General features: G+C 41.8%; 2 protein-coding genes across 3 annotated transcripts in view; one reads left to right on the plus strand and one right to left on the minus strand.

Moving 5' to 3' along the window:
• TMEM266 (transmembrane protein 266) overlaps positions 1-16,727 on the plus strand; it is a 64,213-nt gene extending 47,486 nt beyond the window's left edge. Inside the window, exons 11-12 of the mRNA XM_065847913.2 lie at positions 4,741-4,791; positions 15,679-16,727. Of these exons, the coding sequence (XP_065703985.1) occupies positions 4,741-4,791; positions 15,679-16,271 (644 nt within the window). The 3' untranslated portion in view covers positions 16,272-16,727. The remainder of the gene's footprint in view (positions 1-4,740; positions 4,792-15,678) is intronic.
• A 180-nt stretch (positions 16,728-16,907) lies between these two features.
• The window catches only part of ETFA (electron transfer flavoprotein subunit alpha), a 31,306-nt gene continuing 27,899 nt past the window's right edge, over positions 16,908-20,314 (minus strand). The window contains exons 11-12 of one of the 2 annotated variants that reach the window (XM_065847717.2): positions 17,920-18,000; positions 16,908-17,022 (exon numbers count right to left, since the gene is read on the minus strand). In XM_065847717.2, the coding sequence (XP_065703789.1) occupies positions 16,984-17,022; positions 17,920-18,000 (120 nt within the window). In that variant the 3' untranslated portion in view covers positions 16,908-16,983. Of the gene's footprint in view, positions 17,023-17,919; positions 18,001-18,056; positions 20,261-20,314 lie in introns of those variants that run through there. The other variant, XM_071813786.1, reaches the window with a different exon arrangement.

The following is a 20,314-nucleotide window of genomic DNA, read 5'->3' on the forward strand; positions in this document are numbered from 1 at the left end:
TCTGCTGAAGTGAGGGCCAAAACCACCCAGTTTGTTGTCGCTTAAGAATTTTGGTTTTCTGTCTCAGCAGTATTTGCTGATAATGGAGCCTGTTCCATATCCCAGGATTTCTTTCTGCACAATGACTTCCATCTCAGGTTGATTTCTTAATTAGAGCCAGGCTGAATCTGTTGCTTTGTTTTCTGTGCACTCTTACTTTGACAGTTCCTCTCAAGGTGGGGATTATTCATGTGCTCGGGCATCTGTGCAATGTCTGCTAGGTCTGGATATCCCTGTGAATGGAGCAGTTGTGTGAGTACTGCAGCTTGCACTCATGTGGCAATTTGCCTTCCGCCTTTCCCTTTCTGCCGGAAAGTGCCAGCTGGCTGTTGATGTTTCCTGTTGGTACAAACATTCTGTGTTGCTAGAGGGAAAAGGAGAGAGAGACCTTCTAGGGCCAGCAAAGCAGAGGGGAAAAGCTCTGCTCAGGTGATCTTGCATAGGACCAGAAAGGTGAACTGGACAGTACAGCACGGCCTAGGGAGCATGCATATGCCTTGATACATGAATTTACAGGTGAGCAGTGAGCTACACTTGGACTGCTGAGAAAAGGAGGTTATGTCTAGCTGAGAGTTTGGTGAAGTTCAGATGACCAAGGTCAAACAGATCTGGAATGCCAGGGATTACATGGCAATCTGCAGGGGAAAGCTCCCTGGGAAGGTTACAACTTCATTGGGGAATTTTCCCCCATGGATTGCCAGTCTGCTCCCAGAAACACCTATAGACGTCCTGGTTTATGTACATTCAGTCTTCCTTTCCTACTGCACTACAGTGTCATACTAAAGCTATGTTCTTTCCGTACAAAGTCAGGCTGTGGCAGTGTTATTGGCTAGTGTCAGAGCAGCAGAGCTGTCATCTCTGTTTCTTATTTCTAGAAGTGTTTAGGGGGCAATAACCTGATCCTATAATTTGTGCCTTGAAAAATCTCCCTGCTCAGTGTATCTTAGTGGTTTTTATTGCAGAGCGTATTTTATCCTATTTTTCTTTCCCAAATGCTTCAAAGCGTTAGTAGTACTTTAAGGAGAAGACACCAGTGTCAGCAGTGATAGAGATGAGAGATCTGCTTCTTTAGAAACCTCCTAGTAAAGATTACTTTCTGGAAGAAATCAGGGTAAGACATTACTCTGAGGACTCGCATCCTCAGTGGGAGGCTACACAGCAGAAAAAATAACCTTCTAGTTGAGAAAATTCAGCTTTGAGAGACAAAAGACAGTACAATCAATGGGAATAAAAATATGAAGTAAACTACTTTAATAATGAAATATTTCAAAAGAAATCCATTTTGTGAGGTCTCTAATCTAAAAGATGTGCAAATGGTACTTATTGTATGCAGGGATGTTGCAGACTCATTGACTGAAGTCATTGATGAAACAATTAAAGGTCACCATTGAGGGATTATAGAACTGAAAGAGAGATCTGCCTTGGGTGGAATGTCATTTGTGTGTTTCACCAAATTTATTAGGTTTTTATAGGGCCAGGAGAGAGAGATTACAACATTGTCTCTTGGGTCGAATGAGATTATATGGCACTCTACTCTAAATAGTTTATTACACCCTGAGCCATTGTAGCATGTATTCTGAATCTTGCAGGAAAAGAACAGGCAGATCATTTGAAAAACCTTCATCAGACAAAATTCAGTAGCTGTCAGACAGATCCTGACCAAGAACCCCTTTCCAGGGAGGGTTGTAGAACCATCCTCATTCACCACAGATTTAGGATGGGCTTTCACGTGGGCAAGAGCTGCCTCGCTCTTCCCATTTTCCTTCTCAACCCACAGCTGCATCACCAGATTTGTCACCAGATTTCCTTGGGTATCTAGCAAGAGGATCCCAATCACCATCCGTAGACCATTTCCTAAGGTTGCCATTTCCAGGGGAAATAAGAGGGAAATGCTTTTTCTTTCTGCTTACTGCCAGTTCCTTAGTTTTCTATTAATACCATTTGGGCATCATTGTGGCTAAGGACTTTTAAATGGAAATTTTCTCTTCTGGAAAAGGAAGTGCAGGTAGCATTGCTGTCTATTTGAAGACATGAATTTATGTCTAGGAAAGGAAGAAAATGAAATCTTCTGGACCCTGAGAATTCCAAGGTGTCAGAATTAAGGAAAAAATGTTTGAAATAAACAGGGGAACTATGAAGAATATACTATTTCTTAAGACAACTCCCTTTCTGGAGCTGAAACTAAAAGACACTGACAGCAGAAAACACTATGGAGAATTTAAATAATACAAGCGATCTGCCCTCTTGAAAAGGCTGGACTCCCCTGCTTAGTTGTACAGACTTTCTATGTGCCACCAGCTGCAAATGTATCTGTACTCCGGTGGGGAGTGGGGACCTCATCTTGTTGTACATCACCAAAAAGTACTTGAGCAGTGTTCCACAGTAATGCTCTGTGCTTTCTATTTGTGTATGCATTTTATATGCACAAATAGTTGCTTTGAGTTGTAGATTTGTGGCATTTTGTTTAAACTCCCTTCTTTCAGCTGTGTAGAATGTAATGAGATATAACTGGAATTGTTTATAACCTTTTATGCCCAAAGCACCTGAGACTCTCATATGACTAAGATGAGTTTGTTAATTGTCAGTTTGCTTTAATGTAATTATGTTGAAATATTTATTTTGTTGTTGTTATTCCATTGCTCCTTATTGTTTTTTATTTGTAAGAAAATATTCAAGGTAAAGATATATCTATGTTTGTATTTTACATACACATGCATGCGTGTATATATTTACACATACGTATTTTCTTTCTCGATAAAGAGCTAAGCAGTGTAAAGCAATGTGATGAATAAGGCCATCACATGGTAACAGGCAGGTGGGCAGTGAGGCAGCTCTCCCAGCGCTGTGTGCGAGTGCTCACACGCCAGCCGGGACAGCCCGTGACCTTCCTTGCCACTCAAAGGCAGCTCAGTGAGCGCTTTACAGGATCTCCTTTTCGGATGTTCAGCTGTCTAGTCTGAGTCTCTTTGCTAAATTGGTTTGAAAGCAGCTGATTGCTTTGAAAATAGTGCCCTGGTACGTTATGTTAGTTGATAGACAAGTGGCCAGGGCAGAAAACGTATGCAGTCTTATAGACTTGATTTGAGCCTTGCCATAAGACATGAACAGCAGGTGATTAACTTTTCCAAGGTTGGTGGTTTGTTTTTTTTTTCAGTGCAGACCATGTTGGCATTTGGGGCAGACTTTAATGAGAGCCGAAGAGAACGAGAGCACTGAGCGTGGCCCTGTGCTTTTGGCAGGTGCTGAGGAGGGGCAGCCCCATGCGCAGAACGTGTCCTTACCCAGGCCAAGCTGGAGTTCTGGTTTCTCGGCTTAGAATTAGGCTCTAGGCGAAATATGAGTAAAATGCATTACTGGAAATACAGATACGTAGGTATTTTCTGACTGTTACTGAAGTTCCATGCCTGAACAAGAACCTGTATCTATATGGGCTGGCAGGTTTGGTGGCATTTAGAGTATAAATTATGCATGATTGAAATGAAGTGTATTTTAGTAGCAGATAGCTGAAAAGCCTTGCAATGTACTCCTAATTCAGCGGCATTGCCTTGAGCTACTCTGAGGCCTCTTTTTTAAACTCAGACATTAGCACAAAGCACACCTCTGACTGCAGGCATTTAAAGATCAACAAGGGCCAAAAAAGCTTTTAAGATCCAATGAAACCACGAAAACAACCATGTTGCCTTTCAGTGTCAGGTTAGATTGCCTTCTTATGAGTGCAGCTATTTCAGGTACAGAGTGCTTAGTGGTTTGGGTCTTGTTGTGTGGAGAAAGTGTTCCCCAGAAAACATCTGTTTCTTTCACCTGCAAACCGCAATGTGCTGTGAAAAGGCAGGACTGTAGCCACAGAGACCCAGGGGGCCGAAGGAAATCTGGCTCAAAGGGATGAGCGTGGTTTTCTGAAACATGGTATCAAAAAGAGCACTTAAAAGGAGACAATGCTTTTAGAGTGCACCCTACGCTGCAAATTGGGCAGGTCAGGTTGCTTGGAAGCTTGAAATCCTTCCTGGATTGCCAATACCATTTACTTAGCAGCAATATTTGCATTCTGCTCAGAATTGCGCAAAGAGTTTGTTGTTTTCTTTTTCATTGACTGTAAAATGTTCACCTTTTCTGTTAGAGAACAGGAAATCCCGCTGTCACCTGCAGCTTCTAAAATCTGTATATGCAGTATAGCTGCTGCTTTCCCTTTTATGGTTGTGTCCTCATTTTTGTCTTACCGTTATTGAAGTTCAGGTGTAGCTCTCATGTATGTTTTACAAGTGTAATACTACACCCTTGACTTGTAAAAATCTTTATAGCGCATTATAAGCCAACAGATAATGTTAATATTATGCTATATATTACGAATGTATATGTAATATACAATAAAAAACCCTCTCTTTATGCCTTTTGAATGAAAAAAAACCCACATTATTTTAGAAGTAGGGATTTAGTCCTTAAAACTACAGGGATTTACAAGTGCTAGAGAGCTGGCTTGCCTGACTCTGGTTATGCTGAGCTGGAGAGGCATTTCTGCTTGTTTTGATAAACTTGTGTGGCTCTTATTGGCCATGTCATCCAAGGTGGAACAGAGGAAGTTCTAGCTGTTCTTCTGGAAGCATACTGGTTATTGTTTCCTCTCTTTTAAAGTCATGGGGTGGAATTTCAACAATTTAATCAGATGGGCTTCTAATGGCTGCCTTTTTTTTTTTTTTTTTTCAGAGGACGACATGAATAATTACATCAGTCGATACTACAGTGAGCCTAGCAGTGGTAAGTTTTTCTTGAAAGTGTAAATGTGAACGGCATTTTTGCATTGCGCTGTGTGCTGTAAGCCAGGTGACACTGACCAATGATGTCAACCTGTCCTGGAGATGAAACCCTCCGTGGCTTCTCTTGGTTTGCTCTGTGGAAGTACATAAACAAATAGTAATTCCCTGAAGGTTGAAGGGCCCCCAGTTTGCCCCTGCTGAGGGCACTCAGAATAGTCTGGAGGTCTGGGAGAAGTTAGTTCCCCTGGCTGGGCTGCCCAGGCTGCAGAGCGGGCCAAATGGGCCCGAGAAGGAAGAGTGTGGATGGAAGTGGGGAGGTGGCTGAGCCCAGCACCGTGCAGGGAACCTGCTGGGAAGGGACACGGTGGTGAGGAGTGGCCCGAGGCTGGGTGCCGAGGGGCGGCCCTGGCAGGTGTCCTGCCACCGCGGCACGCTCCGCGCACCGGATGGGGCTTGGGGGGCTGTGTGGGCAACATGGGAGGGGTCGTGCTCAGCAGGGCTGGGCGGGGGTGCACACACCCCCTCCTTATCTATATAACATTGCGTATGATAGATATATATATTTTTAAAGTGTGTGTATAGGCATAATGTATTATATATGTACATCCCTATATGCACCTCTCCATATATACACAGGGATATATAAAAAAATTATGGGTGTGTCTGCATATGCACATAAGTATAACATAGAGAAAATACTTATTTGTGTGTGCACATGTAATGTATGTGTACATCCCACATAGACACACACAAACCCAGATATACACACACATGTATTAAAGGGCATAAGTAAAAATATAGACATAAGATTGTACATGTATGTATGTAATGTATCAGATATGTATCCCCAAACATACATACATGCCCATATATATATGAGGAGATTTATATACGTATTATTGTATATGTGTGACTGTGTATATATGTAGAGATACATTAACATGTCTCTATACATATGAAGATGTGTGAGAGGCTGTGTCTGTGCATATACATAGAAATTGTATATAAATACATAAATATGTAAACACATATAAAGATAGATGCAGCAGGGTGGGGGCTGCATGAGAAGGAGAGATGCTCTCAGAATATATGTGTATATATTATAGACACTAAAATGTAGAATGTACTATATATTGATGTCCCCACATACATATACACACAGAGATATATAAAGATGTATATGTGACAGAGGTATATATGTGTGTGTGACAGTCTGTGTATATACATACAGATTTTTAATGTATTATACATAAAATGAATGTATGTATATGTGCATGTGTGTATATATATATATAGAGAGAGAGTCTTATTTATGTATATCCCCATATATATCCCCGTATAATACGTGGAGTTATGTATTTACATGTTCAGGTATGCATATGTGCATGTATACACATTACAAGTGTGATTGGAGTGGCTGAGGGATGTGGGGGATTCACCTGGAGAACAGGAGCTGAGGGGAGACCTTCTGATCTCTGAACTGCCTGAAAGGAGCTTGGAGCCAGGGGGGTCGGGCTCTGCTCCCCAGGAACAAGCGCCAGGAGCAGAGGAAACGGCCGCAAGTTGCGCCAGGGGAGGCTGAGGTTGGATGTGGGGAACAATTTCTTCCCCAAAGGGCTGTGGGGCATTGGAACAGGCTGCCCAGGGCAGTGCTGGAGTCACCATCCCTGGAGGGTTGGACAGACGGAGATGAGGTTCTCAGGACATGGGGCAGTGCCAGGGGTGGGTTATGGTTGGACTCCACGATCCTGAGGGTCTCTTCCAACCAAAGTGATTCTATAGGAATATACATCTATGTATGTTTCTATATATGTAAATATCTACAAAGGTGTTTGTCCATATGCATACATATTTTATATGTATTATATATAAAATACAAATGTGTGTGCATATGTAGATAAAAGGTATCATCTATCTATATCCATAGATATGGATATAGATATTTATATTAAAAAATGCATCTGTCTGTGTACACATATGTAAGTCTATGTAAAGATACATAAAGGCTTGTGTGTACATGTGTATAAGCACATATACATAGATATATAATATATAATAAATATATATTAAAAGGTGTGTGACTATATACTTACAGATTTTATATGTATTCTATACTATGTTTATAGTGTGTGTATGTATACAGATATAAATACAATGTACGTGTCTATCCCTAGAAACTGCATATACATACTTGTATTAATTGTGTAATATATATATAAAAAGTGTGTGTGTGTGAGTGACTGGAAATACATATATTTTTATTATGTATAATATGTATTACATATAATTTGGATATATCCCTGAATGTATGTGTATCCTGGAATAGTATAATGTGTTTTATCTATATCCCTATATATAAATTGCCCATATATACATACACACAGAGGAAAAAAAGAGGAGAGGTGAGAGTGTGTCTGTATATATTTGATCTAAAAATAGATAATTGTATACATTTTAAAAGTGGGTGTGAGAGAGAGCCTGTGTCTGTATATATACATCTCTCTTTTATCTGTATAATGTATTATTTAATATGTATAATGTATAGATTTTATATATAAACTGTATGTGTGTTTGTGTATATACTCATGTAGGTACATGGTATTTTATATATACATATATCCCTATACATCCCCATTAATGTCTGTACATATAAAGCTATTTATGTGTGTATGCAGACAGATATAAAGACAGGTAAAGATATGTGTGTAGCTACACAGGTATTTTATATATGTATAAATATATATGAAGATATATCTATGTGGGTGGATGTCACGGACTAGTTTGGTTTGGAAGGGACCTTGGGTATGTGAGAGCCTGTGTATATATATTATATATTTGAAAATACATGAGAGTGTATATATACACGTATATGCATTATGTAGAATATATATAAAATGTGTGTACATATATAGGTATATATTATAAATGGGAATACTTACACACAGACATTATCTATAAATTTGGATAAATGTACATATAAACATATGTATATGTTTATATAAAATCTGTATATATGTGTGTTGAAGACTGTGTATCCATGCACATAAATTATATATATTTCTATTTTTAAAAGTATGTGTGTACACATTTAGGTATACAGTGTGTATATCCCTTTATATACATTCTCATTATATAGATGGCTATGTATAAATATGTATGAATAGGTGTAGGTATGTTTAGATAGATGAAAAGGAGGGGGAGATGTGGGTGACCGTGTCTCTGTATATACATATAACTTGTATGTGTGTGTGTTCACGTATAGGTATATTTTTTACATATGTCCCTGTATATATGTTCTTCATGTTTATACAGAGACAGTGAGATATGTAAAGGTAAGCACTATATATATTATGAATTATACGTGGGGCAGATATACACACGTATTCTCCATATCTAGATGGATAAATCTATATATAAAGATTATTTGTATATAAAACAGGGGGCGGGGGTTGAGAGAGACTGTGTAAATATGTGCCTAAGTATTCTATACAATATGTCTGTGTCTGCACAAATGTCTGTATATGGTATTATTCATAGATGTATACGTTGATGTATATCCTGCTGTATGCATCCTCATCATTTGTTCGGGAGATGTTTAAAACAGTGTATCTCTATGTGTTTGTGTGCATACATATATATGTACACACACATATATTGTTTGAGAGGTATCATATGACATGGATAAATCAGTGTGTGTGTTCACGTATAATGTATTGTATATGTCCCTATACCCACCTTCCCCATGTACATATCAGTGGCGCCGGGGTTGGGCCAGGGCCCAGGAGGGGGTTTCACAGGAGAGGCCTCGGCTGGACCGTCCCCAGCAGCTCCCACTGACCCAACCTGACCCAGCACGACCCCGCAGGACGCGGCGCAAGGAGGGAGAGAGAGAGCGGGCAGCTGCGCCCTGAGCCCTTCTGACACACATTGACTTACAGGGAGTTAGCGATAAACGTGCCTATGTCTGAGAGACAGCACACCTGTGCTCCCTTTAAAGACAGAGAATGACATGTATTTAAGAGGGGGACTGTACATTATATACTATATGTATTGTCTGTGTGTACATACATATGGATACTGTATTATATAGGCGGCTCCTAACACACACACACACACTCTCCCTATATCTGTATGGATAAATCTGTAAATATTATGTGCACATAAAACATGTGTGAGACTGTGTATGGGCACATACATATGTATTATATAGAATATGTGTATGCACACATATATATGTATAGGTATATGGCATTAGTTGTAGCTCTGTATATTTCTATATTCATCCCTATTATAGACATGGAAATATAGATGAAGCTATGTGTATCGGTGTGTGTGTATACAGCTATGTAAATAAAGGGGGGGCGATCCTGTATAGGTATAATGGATTTTTTCTATGTAGCCCATAAATAAGTATACACACACAAATCTATACAGATACATATATAAAGGTAGGAGGGGTGTGTATTCTGTTTACTGACAGATAATTATATGTATTTGAAGGAGGGACTATGTACTATATGGTGTATGTGTGTGTGTGTATATATGTATATATAATGTCTGTACATTTATACGTACAATGTATACATGGGGGACCATGTACTATTGTGTGTGTATATATGTACAGACCTACACTTTATATACCTATAATAATACATGGGTTTCGTGGATATATACACACACACACATATATTCCCCATATCTATATGGCTAAATCTTCATATAAAGATTATGTGTATGTAAAATGGGGGGCTGTGGGTTGTGTGAGAAACTGTGTGTCTATATACCTAGGTATTATATATAATGTGTGTGTGTGCACATATATAAAGGTATATGGCATTACATATAGATGTATATACAACTCCTATAGATACAACCCCACAATGTATTTGGAGATATATAAAAAGTTGTGTGTGTGTGTGTGTAATTTAAGAGCTGTTTAAACAGGGGCTGATAGGCATTCCCCAGCATACAGTAAGATATATATATCTATATATTTGTATTTATGTTAAAGGTAAGTATATGTGTGTGTATTCTATTTAAAGATAATTATATGTATTTAAAGTGGGGGGACTATGTACTGTATGTGTGTGTGTGTGTATTTAGGAAGTGATTGTACAAATATAGCTATAATGCATTATATATGGTGCTCATATATACATACACAGAAATATATTTCCCATATCTATATGGATAAATCTCTATATTAAGATTGTGTATATAAAATGGGAGTGGTGTGTGTGAGAATGTGTATATGCACCTGTTCTTTATACAATATGTACACATATATATAGGTATTGCATAGAGATGTATATTCCTCTGTATACATTCCCCCATAATACATTTGGAGATCTGTAAAAAAGTGTATCTTTATCTATATATGTTTGTGTATATAATTTAAAAGCTGTATAAAGAAAGGGGGGGAGGGGAGTGTTCATGTATATGTATAGTGTATTATATATGTATATCCCTATATGCATTCCCCAGATATATACATACACTGATACAGATATATATTTATACATAAAGGTAAGTATATGTGCATATCTGCTTTATTCAAACATAGAGAATTTTATAGATTTAAAGTGGGGGCTATGTATTACAGAGTATATGTATCAAATGTCTGTGTGTATACGAGTATGTACGCTGTATTATATACGAGATGCCTTATACACACACACACTCCATGTATCTATATGGATAAATCTATCTGTAAAGGTTATCTGTATGTAAAATGGGCAATGGGAATGTGTGAGAGACTGTGTATATATATATTTTTATACCTATGTATTACATATATGTGCGTGTAAATACATATATAATTGCATGTGTATAATATATATTACATAATAAGTATTACATATAATATGGATGTGTTTGTGTATAGGTGTAATGTATAGAAGATGTGTATCATCACTGACAGAGCATATGTTTTCTATGTAAAGACAGATAATTATAAGTATTTTAAGAGCAGACTATATTATATAGTATATGTATCAAATGTCTGTGTGTGTCTATGTATACTATAGTATATATGGGATGGATACACACACACGTTCCCCCCCCAACTTCCCACTCATATCTATGTGGATAAATCTATGTGTAAATTTTATGTGTATATAAAATAAGTGTGTGAGACTGTATAGAGACACACACACACATATATATATATATAGAGAGAGAGAGAGAGTACTGAATAGTGGGGCACACACACATATATATATGTATAGGGTATTACTTATAGATGTATATCCCTCTGTATTAATCCCCATTAACCAACTGGTGACATACATGAAGATTGTGTATCTATGTGTGTCTATAAATATATCTATATAAAGGGGGTCATGTTCATGTATATAAAAATATATACATACACAGAAATATATTCATTTATAAAGATGGATATTCTGTTTACCAATAGATAATTATATGTATTTAAAGAGAGGACTATGTACTATATAGTGTATGTGTGTATTTGTTATGAGGCTCATATACACACACATATTCCCCATATCTATATGGATAAAGCTATATATAAAGATTACGTGTATATAAAAGGGGTGGGGGTTAGAGAGACTGTGTATATACACTTGTATATTTTATATAATAAGTGTGTGTGCATAGGTAAATGTATTATTTATATCTGTATATCCCTCTATAAACATATGGAGATCTACAAAAAGGTGTGTGTGTGTAGAATTTAAAAGCAGTATAAATAATGAGGGGGGTCTGTTAATGTATGTATAGGAATGATGTATCTGTATATCCCTACCTATACACACAGATATATATAATAAACAGGACAGGTTTGTGTGTGTTTGTATTCTGCTTCTACACTAGATAATTACAGGTAAGTATCACAGACACACAGACATGCACATGCACACAGACACGTAGATGCACACACATGAACACCCAGACACACACACCCAGAAACACATGAGCACAGGCACACACATAGGCACACCCATGCATGCACACACAAACAAGCACGGAGATACACAAGCACAGAGGCACACTCACATGCACACACACACTCCGCAGACACAGAGACTTGTAGATGCACACACAGACCATGCACATGGAGACACACACACAGGCAGACATGCAGGCACATATACATGCAGACAGAAACACAAGCATGCATGCAAGCAGACACACACACTCACACAGAAACACACACACCCAGACATATACACACACATGCACAGACTTGCAGACACACACAAACACACGCACACAGGCACACTCACACACATGCATGTACAGCTACAGACACACATCCACTCGGACACATACAGACACACTCATTCATAGACACATACGCACAGACACATGCACATACAGATGCACAGACATGGAGACACGCACACTCAGGCACACTTGCACACATGCATTCATATATAGATGCATACCACATGCACACACACATGCCACATACACAGGCAATATGCATACACAGACACACACACACTCTCGTACCCTGACACCTACAGACATACACAGACAACCAGACACAAACACACATACAGACTCGCACACACACTCAAGACATACTTGCACACATACATGCACAGATGCACACACACAGACACACTTATACACACAGACACAGTTGCACACACCAATACATACACGCAGATTCACACACACACCTGCACCAACTCACAGATAAACACTCAGACGCCACTTGTACACTCAGAAATACTTGCACACACACACACACACACACACACACACTCACACACACACTGACACGTACACAGACTCACAGATACACTGACATACACATGCATACTTGCACACATGCACGCAGACATAGACACTAATGCACACACTTGCACACACCAACACACACATACAAATTGACACACATGGACTCATATACACTCAGACACACAGATGCGCACACAAACAGGCACATGCAGGCAGAAACACATGCACAGACACACACACTCATGCATACAGACATGCACATGCAGTCACACTTGCACACATGCATACACCCACACGGAGATTCACACACATGCAGAGAGACACACACTCGTGCTTGCACAGACACTCAGAAACACATGCTCAGAGATAGTCAGAGACACACTCATACGGACACAAATACACGCACTCACAGATACACACTCAGACACACAGAAACAGATATACACTTGCACCTGGACACACAAAGGTACCAAGCCACTTAGACACACACATATGTGCATGTACAGAGACACACACTCAGACACACACACTTGCACACACAGGCTCACACTCAGATGCGCAGAGACACACTTAGTAGAAGCACACAAATGCACACATTCGCATAAAAGCATGCACACACTGATATGTGCACAGAGTCTAACACGCACACACAGACAAAAGGGCATGCAGAGACACACACACACAGAGGCAGATGCAAACATGCATACACAGACACGCGAACGCAGATGCACACACTCACACTCTCACACCCACAGACACACATGCACAAACAGATGCGCAAAGACATACACACACAGACACACTTGCACACACCAATACATACAGGCAGATTCACATACACACCTGCACCAACTCGCAGATACACTGACACACACAGATGAGCAAAGACAGACACACACACACGCATACTTGCACACATGCACGCAGACATAGACACTAATGCACACAACTTGCACATACCAACACATATATACAAATTGACACACACATCTGCGGACACTCAGACACATGCAGACAGAAACACATGCACAGACACACACAGAGACACACTTGCACACACATATGCATATATACACACACACAGACACACACTCGTGCAGACACCTGCACAGACACACACAAGGAGATTCACACACATGCAGACACACACTGATGAGCAGAGACACACACACTTGCGCCTGCACAGACATACACAGAAATGCATGCACATATTCTCAGAGATAGAGGGACACACACACACATACATGCAGACACACTCATACGGACACAAACACAGAGACACACAGAAACAGATGTACACTTGCACCTGGACACACAAAGGTCCCTAGATACCCACACACATGCATGTCCAGAAGCACACAAAGATGTACAGAGACGCACAGATCCACTCACACACTGACACACGTGCAGACTCACACTCAGACAGTTGCACACACACGTGCAGACTCACACATGCAGAGACATTCAGACACACTTGCACACAATACATACACAGACTCACAGATACACTGACACACACAGATGAACAAAGACACACATATGCATACTTGCACACATGCACGTAGACATAGACACTAATGCACACACTTGCACACACCAACACATACGTACAAATACATACAGACTCACACTCAGATGTGCAGAGACACTTATGTAGAAGCACACACTGAGATTCAGTCTGACACACTTGCACACACAGACACAAGGGCATACAGAGACACACACATGCACAGACACAAACGCATGAACGCAGATGCACACACTCGCACCCCGACACCCACACACAGGCACAGACACACTTGCATGCACCAACACATACACACAGATACACACTCAGACACACTTGTACATGCATAGACACATGCGGAGTCACACTTGCACACGTGCATTCATATATATGCACACCACTCACACACATAGACACAAATACAGATACTCAGACACACAGACACATGCTGGCACGCACCTGGACACAAACGCATACATGTACAGATGCACACACACAGATACTTGGGCATGCACAAATGGACACATACATGCAGATTGACACGTACAGACTCACAGATACACACAGATGTGCAGAAACACACATGCATGGACTCAGAGACTCACATACATGCACATACAGATGCACACACTTGCATGCGCACAGACACAAACAGAGGCAGATTCACACACACTTGCAGAGACACACGCAGACAGAAACAACACAGACAAGCAGACTTGTGCACACACATAGATGCAGTCAGACACACACACGGAAACATTTGCACACACACAGAGACACTCATAGACACACAGATTCTCGGACACACATGATCACACATGCATACATAGGCACAGCCAGAAACACTTGCACACGCATTGACACCCACAGGCACAGAGAGACACGCACATACAGATATGCACATCCACACAGACACATACAGAAATACACAAACGCACACACACAGATGAACATGCAGACAGAAACACATGTGCAGAGTCATGCACTTGCATGGGCACACGCATATGCACATGCACACACAGAGACACATGCATATACACACACAGAGTTATGCAGAGACATGCACAGATATGTGCAGGCAGCCATATACACACACACAAACACAGATATGCACACACACAGAAATGCATGCACGCACATGTGCAAACACAGAAAAGCACAGACAGACATACGCACATGCATGTGCACAAACACACACAAACCTACGCACACAGATGCACCAACATGCCCATACTGGCACATGCAGACCCAGACTGATGCATGCACACACATAAGACATGCCTACAGACAAACATGCACACCCAGACACACAAAGACTAATATACAGGCATACATGCAGCCAAGCACAAATAGCCACACACAGATATGCACTCACACAAAAAATACGTATATCTAGACACAACCGGGGGGGTATTTTATATCATATACACACAGCTGGAGGTATATTGCATTGTTTCTATAGCTATATGCATATTTTACCTAGAGAGCGAGCTATCTCTCTCCATGAATATGTATCTATACATGGGTATATAAATAAAAGCTATTTTGTAACATGACGATTTTGACCACACCACCTCAGCTGCGCCCCTGTCCCAAGTACTGCCAGCTGGTTGGGCCCTCCTGCCAAGCGGGTCTCTCAAGCTGCCTCTCTGTGCTTTCTTCCTGCAGACAGCGGCATCCCTGAGGCAGCCATCTGTGTGGTCACCACTGCTGCCATCGATGTCCATCGCCCCAACGTCTCTTCTGACCTCTTCACAGTGGAGGTGCCGATGCGGCTGGGCAGCACCGGGACGTCCGCCAGCATCACATCAGGCAGTGCCTCACGGTCAACCGTCAGCTCAGGCACCCAGGCCTGCAGCGAGAGCAGCCAGACCCTGGGCTCATCCCCGGACTGCAGCACAGCCTGTGAGGATGCTGCGGAGGCTGGTGCTGGCCCACGGGCTGACCTTGCGCCCACCCAGCAGCGGGTGGCCCAGGCCATGGTGCAGGAGCTGCTGTCGTCCCTGTCAGAGGAGGCCTGCCTGGCACAGAAGGGGCTGGATCCTGTCAACCTGAAGCTGCCCAGCCCAGCGGGATCAGTGGTGGCAAGTCCTGACCTGGGCCATCGGCTCAGTGTCTACAACCGCAAAAACCAGGAGAGCCTTGACGTCTTCCAGCTCAAGCCACTCCTTGACTGCCCACAGGGTGCCCCAGTGATTGATGAGAACTACGGGGCACTGGGGACCCCAGAGCCACGTCTGGGCAGGGTTCCCAAGGCATAGGGAGAGCCTGGGGCCACAGGGACAGCTGTAGGAAAATACTCACTGTGTTGCATCACAAGACTGCTGCCAGCAAACCTGCAGTGCTGGTAGCACCTTGTGGTATCTCTTGCAATGGCCACCAGCCTGGGACCAAGCCAGCATCACCTCTGGCCACCAGTGCCCATGGGGCATGACAGACCTGACCTTGCCACCAGCTGCGGGCCAGGTGGGACCTGCAGTGTCCTCTGCAGGAAGTGGACCTTCCAGCAGTCTTCGGCCAACATGGACCCACAGTGCCTGCGGAACAGACTATGAACCTGTCCTGCTGCCGGCCCAACAGTGCCCAGGAGCACTATGAAGCTGCCGGACAGCCTAAGTCCAGCCTGACCGCCACCCCCTCCTGCCAGCCTGAGCCTACCTTGACGCTGAGAGCAGGTGGAAAGGGAGTGGGAAGGGGAATAAACACTGACAAACACATGCAGCCTCCGGCTTTGTATCCCTCTTTCATTCCCTTTGCACCCTTCCTTTCTTACCTGCCTTCCCTTTCTTCCTTCCCTACCACTCTATGTGATACCCCATTGCCCACCAAAAAAAAAAAAAAAACAAAAACCATAAACAAAACAAAAAAAAATCCCAAGACCACAGTGACCCCACCTCTTTCCAGTACAATCCTTTATTTGCCCCTTTTCCCCACCTCACACTACAACTGCAGCGCAGGGTCCATCACCATCACTCACTTCTTCTTCAGGATTTCCGTCATCTCAGGCACGGCCTGCAAAAAACAGAGCTGGGGTAGTGCCTGCTCTCCCTCTGACCCCCAAACTCTCCTGTGCAGCAACCAACCTCCCCCGTTACACTCCCCACCCTGCACACCACTCCAGGGGCTGTGGGTCACCCCAGCTCACAGCACTCCCCCCTTCACTCCTGCTGAATAAATCCTCTTAATTATTTAAGAGAGCTACATTTCCATTAGGTGGAAATAATGGATTCGTACAAAATTTATTAAGGAAATTGTCTACATGGTGTTTGTTCAGAATGTGACTGTCTCTGGCTTACAAAAAGGCCCGTGCTCGCCGCTGAGCCAGCGGGCATCAGTTCAGGAATGGCATTAAGTGCTGGCAGAGGTTCTGCCCGCACCTCTCCACAGAGCCACTCCAAGCTCCTGCCAGTCGCACATGCGGACATGCGCACACCAGCCACAGCTGCCTGGACACGGGCTAGCCCACAGCTCAGTTTTCCCAGCGAGAACTGCAAGTTCCTGCAAGTAAGGCAGCAAGCCCAGGCAAAAATAAGGACTCCTGCTGCAGTCTAAATGCAGTGCCAACTCTCTAGTTTCATAATTTATGAAGCTTAAAAATACATGTAAGCACATATGTGCAGTTTTTTTCTCAAAATGGTTCATGTTCAGGAAACTAGAATAGAGGCAGGACTGGCTGTGATTCCCTGCCCCGAAAACACACACACACACACACACAGAGGCTTCTACTTGCAAGGATTACATTTTGAGACTGAAAATAATGAAATCGTAACGCCAATTATTTAACAAAACAACCCAAAGCAAACAGCCTCACCCATACATCTTTAACATTTATTTTCCTATCTACCTGTCTCTAAGCTATCATTAGAGCCCTGAAACCATTATCCTGTGCATCACCGAGTTTAGCCATACCTGAAATAAGTCTGCCACCAACCCATAGTCTGCCACTTGGAAAATTGGAGCTTCTGGATCCTTGTTAATAGCAACAATGGTCTGCAAGCAACAGTAAACCACCATGTGAATATAAAAGATAGACAGGTACATATGTGTACAGATAAGTATATATATATATAATCTCCTCATAGATTACAGTGACAGGCCTTATCCAGGAAACACAGGCCAAGACACTAGAAGCCAAAGATACAAATTGCAACATTTAACAAAGTTTTTTCTTTACACCTCAAAACCAAACCAAACACCCCTTCCAAAAAATTCTCCCTTCCCTGCTCATTGCATACATTGGACTATCCTTCCCCATTGAAACGTCTAGAAAAAAATTACTACAAACTATTATCTGCCAGATCTAAGCCATACCATTAACTCAGAGATAGCTTTTAAATTTAAAAAGTACAACAAAGCCATGCCTAAAGGCCTCTGTACTTACTATGGGATATCTTATTTACTTTGTCACACAGCAGAAAAATGCACCTGATCAAAATCCCAACACAATGGTCCAGAAAAATGTTTTTCCTGGTTTAAACTCTTTCATACACGTAAATTATTCTCTAAATGGCTGTGACAGCTTCCAGCAAAATGAATGTGGGTGTCCACATCAAAATCTACAACAGGGTGGGGAACACTCCATAAAGGATGAGGAATTAAAAAACAAGAGAGAGACAGCTCATGCAATGAGCTGTACACCAAGCAGGGTCTAAACCACAGCACTCCAATACTGCCTTTCCACCTAAATGCTGCCAATGCAAACTCTGATTTGAGGCAATCAAAGTCCTCAGGACAGTTCTAACCCAGCAGTTATTTAATGCACCCACCTGCCATTGCCAGGTAGCCACAGGTCATGTGTGTGTTTTACTCCCTCTGCTGAATGTACTTGTCCAACAAAATTGTGACTCACTATAAAGAAGGACCACAGCATATATGCAAGAAGGAAATATCTACAGCAGAGCGCTGCTGCTGCCCTCTCACCAGCTCATAAGCAGAGAACTGCAAGTATTCCAGTAGTGCTTCTCCAAGTTGTATTGTCTTTATTTCAGTTGCCTCATTTGCAAATGCAGACCTCCACTGATAATTCTACAGTGCAGGAAGCAAAATCCAGACTGTGATAGCTGAGGACACTATCTCCATAAAAACTTCATGCTCCGAGGCCCTATCAGGTTTTCCAGAACCATTCACAGGGGCTAACACTGAAGGCTGGCGACACTTCACAGCTGCTGGCTCTGTCCTTACCACAAAAATAGTTAACACCAGTTGCTTGCAAAATTGTCTTAAACTTTAGTCTGGCAGCCTAGTCCTTCCTTTGTCTCCACATCAGCTGGAATAACTTTTTAATAAAATCCGGTTCTCTACCTCATCGCTAAATCAGACTTTCCATTGTAAGAAGCAAAAGCACCACCTTGCTCGCAACAGAACTGTTGCAAGTTAAATCTCTTAGAAAAGATACTGTAACTACCTCATGAGGGAATTAAAAATCAGGAAAAAGAGCAATGATGATTCTCCAGGTCTCCTCAAAAGCTACATTTTCTACCTTGCTGTAAAAGGACAAATAAATTATACATTTCACTTGGTAGAAATCGTCTTACTACTTCAGAAAACGTATCCTGAAGTGCACAAGTTCACAATGCCAGATAATTCACAGTGCTGAGGGAAGATGGGACACTCCAGAGAGTTCCCATGGCTGCATAATTCTTTCTGTTTGTAAAAACTGGATCTCTTCAGTAACTACAACATCTACATGCTTTGGCTAAAAGGACAGCAGAACACATTTCAAATACAAATAAGTAAAACTCAATTTTACAATACACACATGCATTTACACTACCAAAACTATGATAGATGGGATAAATGGAACTGCTAAGTATGCATCTCATACAGACAAATTTCATCTTCCTATAAAGAACATCAAAATATCAAACACAGCATTGAAAACATCAAAAAAACAGAGGTTTTGCTGTTACAGTTGCTTGGTATTTTTATATCAAGTAACAGGTTCCCAGTACTGCTGGTGGTCTTAACTGAGATAAGGCAGGAGATAAATACAAACAGGGTCAGATCAAGTTTTAAACAGCTTTGAATACACAGTTGTCAGTCATTGGCTGATACCAATCCCAGCCGCACATCTTCTCCCCCACCCAAAAAGCACAGTTGGAGACTAAACGCCTTGAAACAAAGACACTCTTAATACTGTGGCCCATCAGCTACCAGCAGACTCCAGAGAGAGCTGAGGACAGCCAGGGCAGCTCCGCATCTGTGCTGCTCTCAGGGACTCTCCTGCTGTCCGACCCTCGCTGTTGCTGCGCTGCGAGCAGAAGACACTGTGGCAACATTGCTCCACCCAGACCAGTGAAAATAC

Source organism: Patagioenas fasciata, chromosome 12 (genome assembly GCF_037038585.1).
Source record: "Patagioenas fasciata isolate bPatFas1 chromosome 12, bPatFas1.hap1, whole genome shotgun sequence".
Taxonomy (NCBI): Eukaryota; Metazoa; Chordata; class Aves; order Columbiformes; family Columbidae; genus Patagioenas; species Patagioenas fasciata.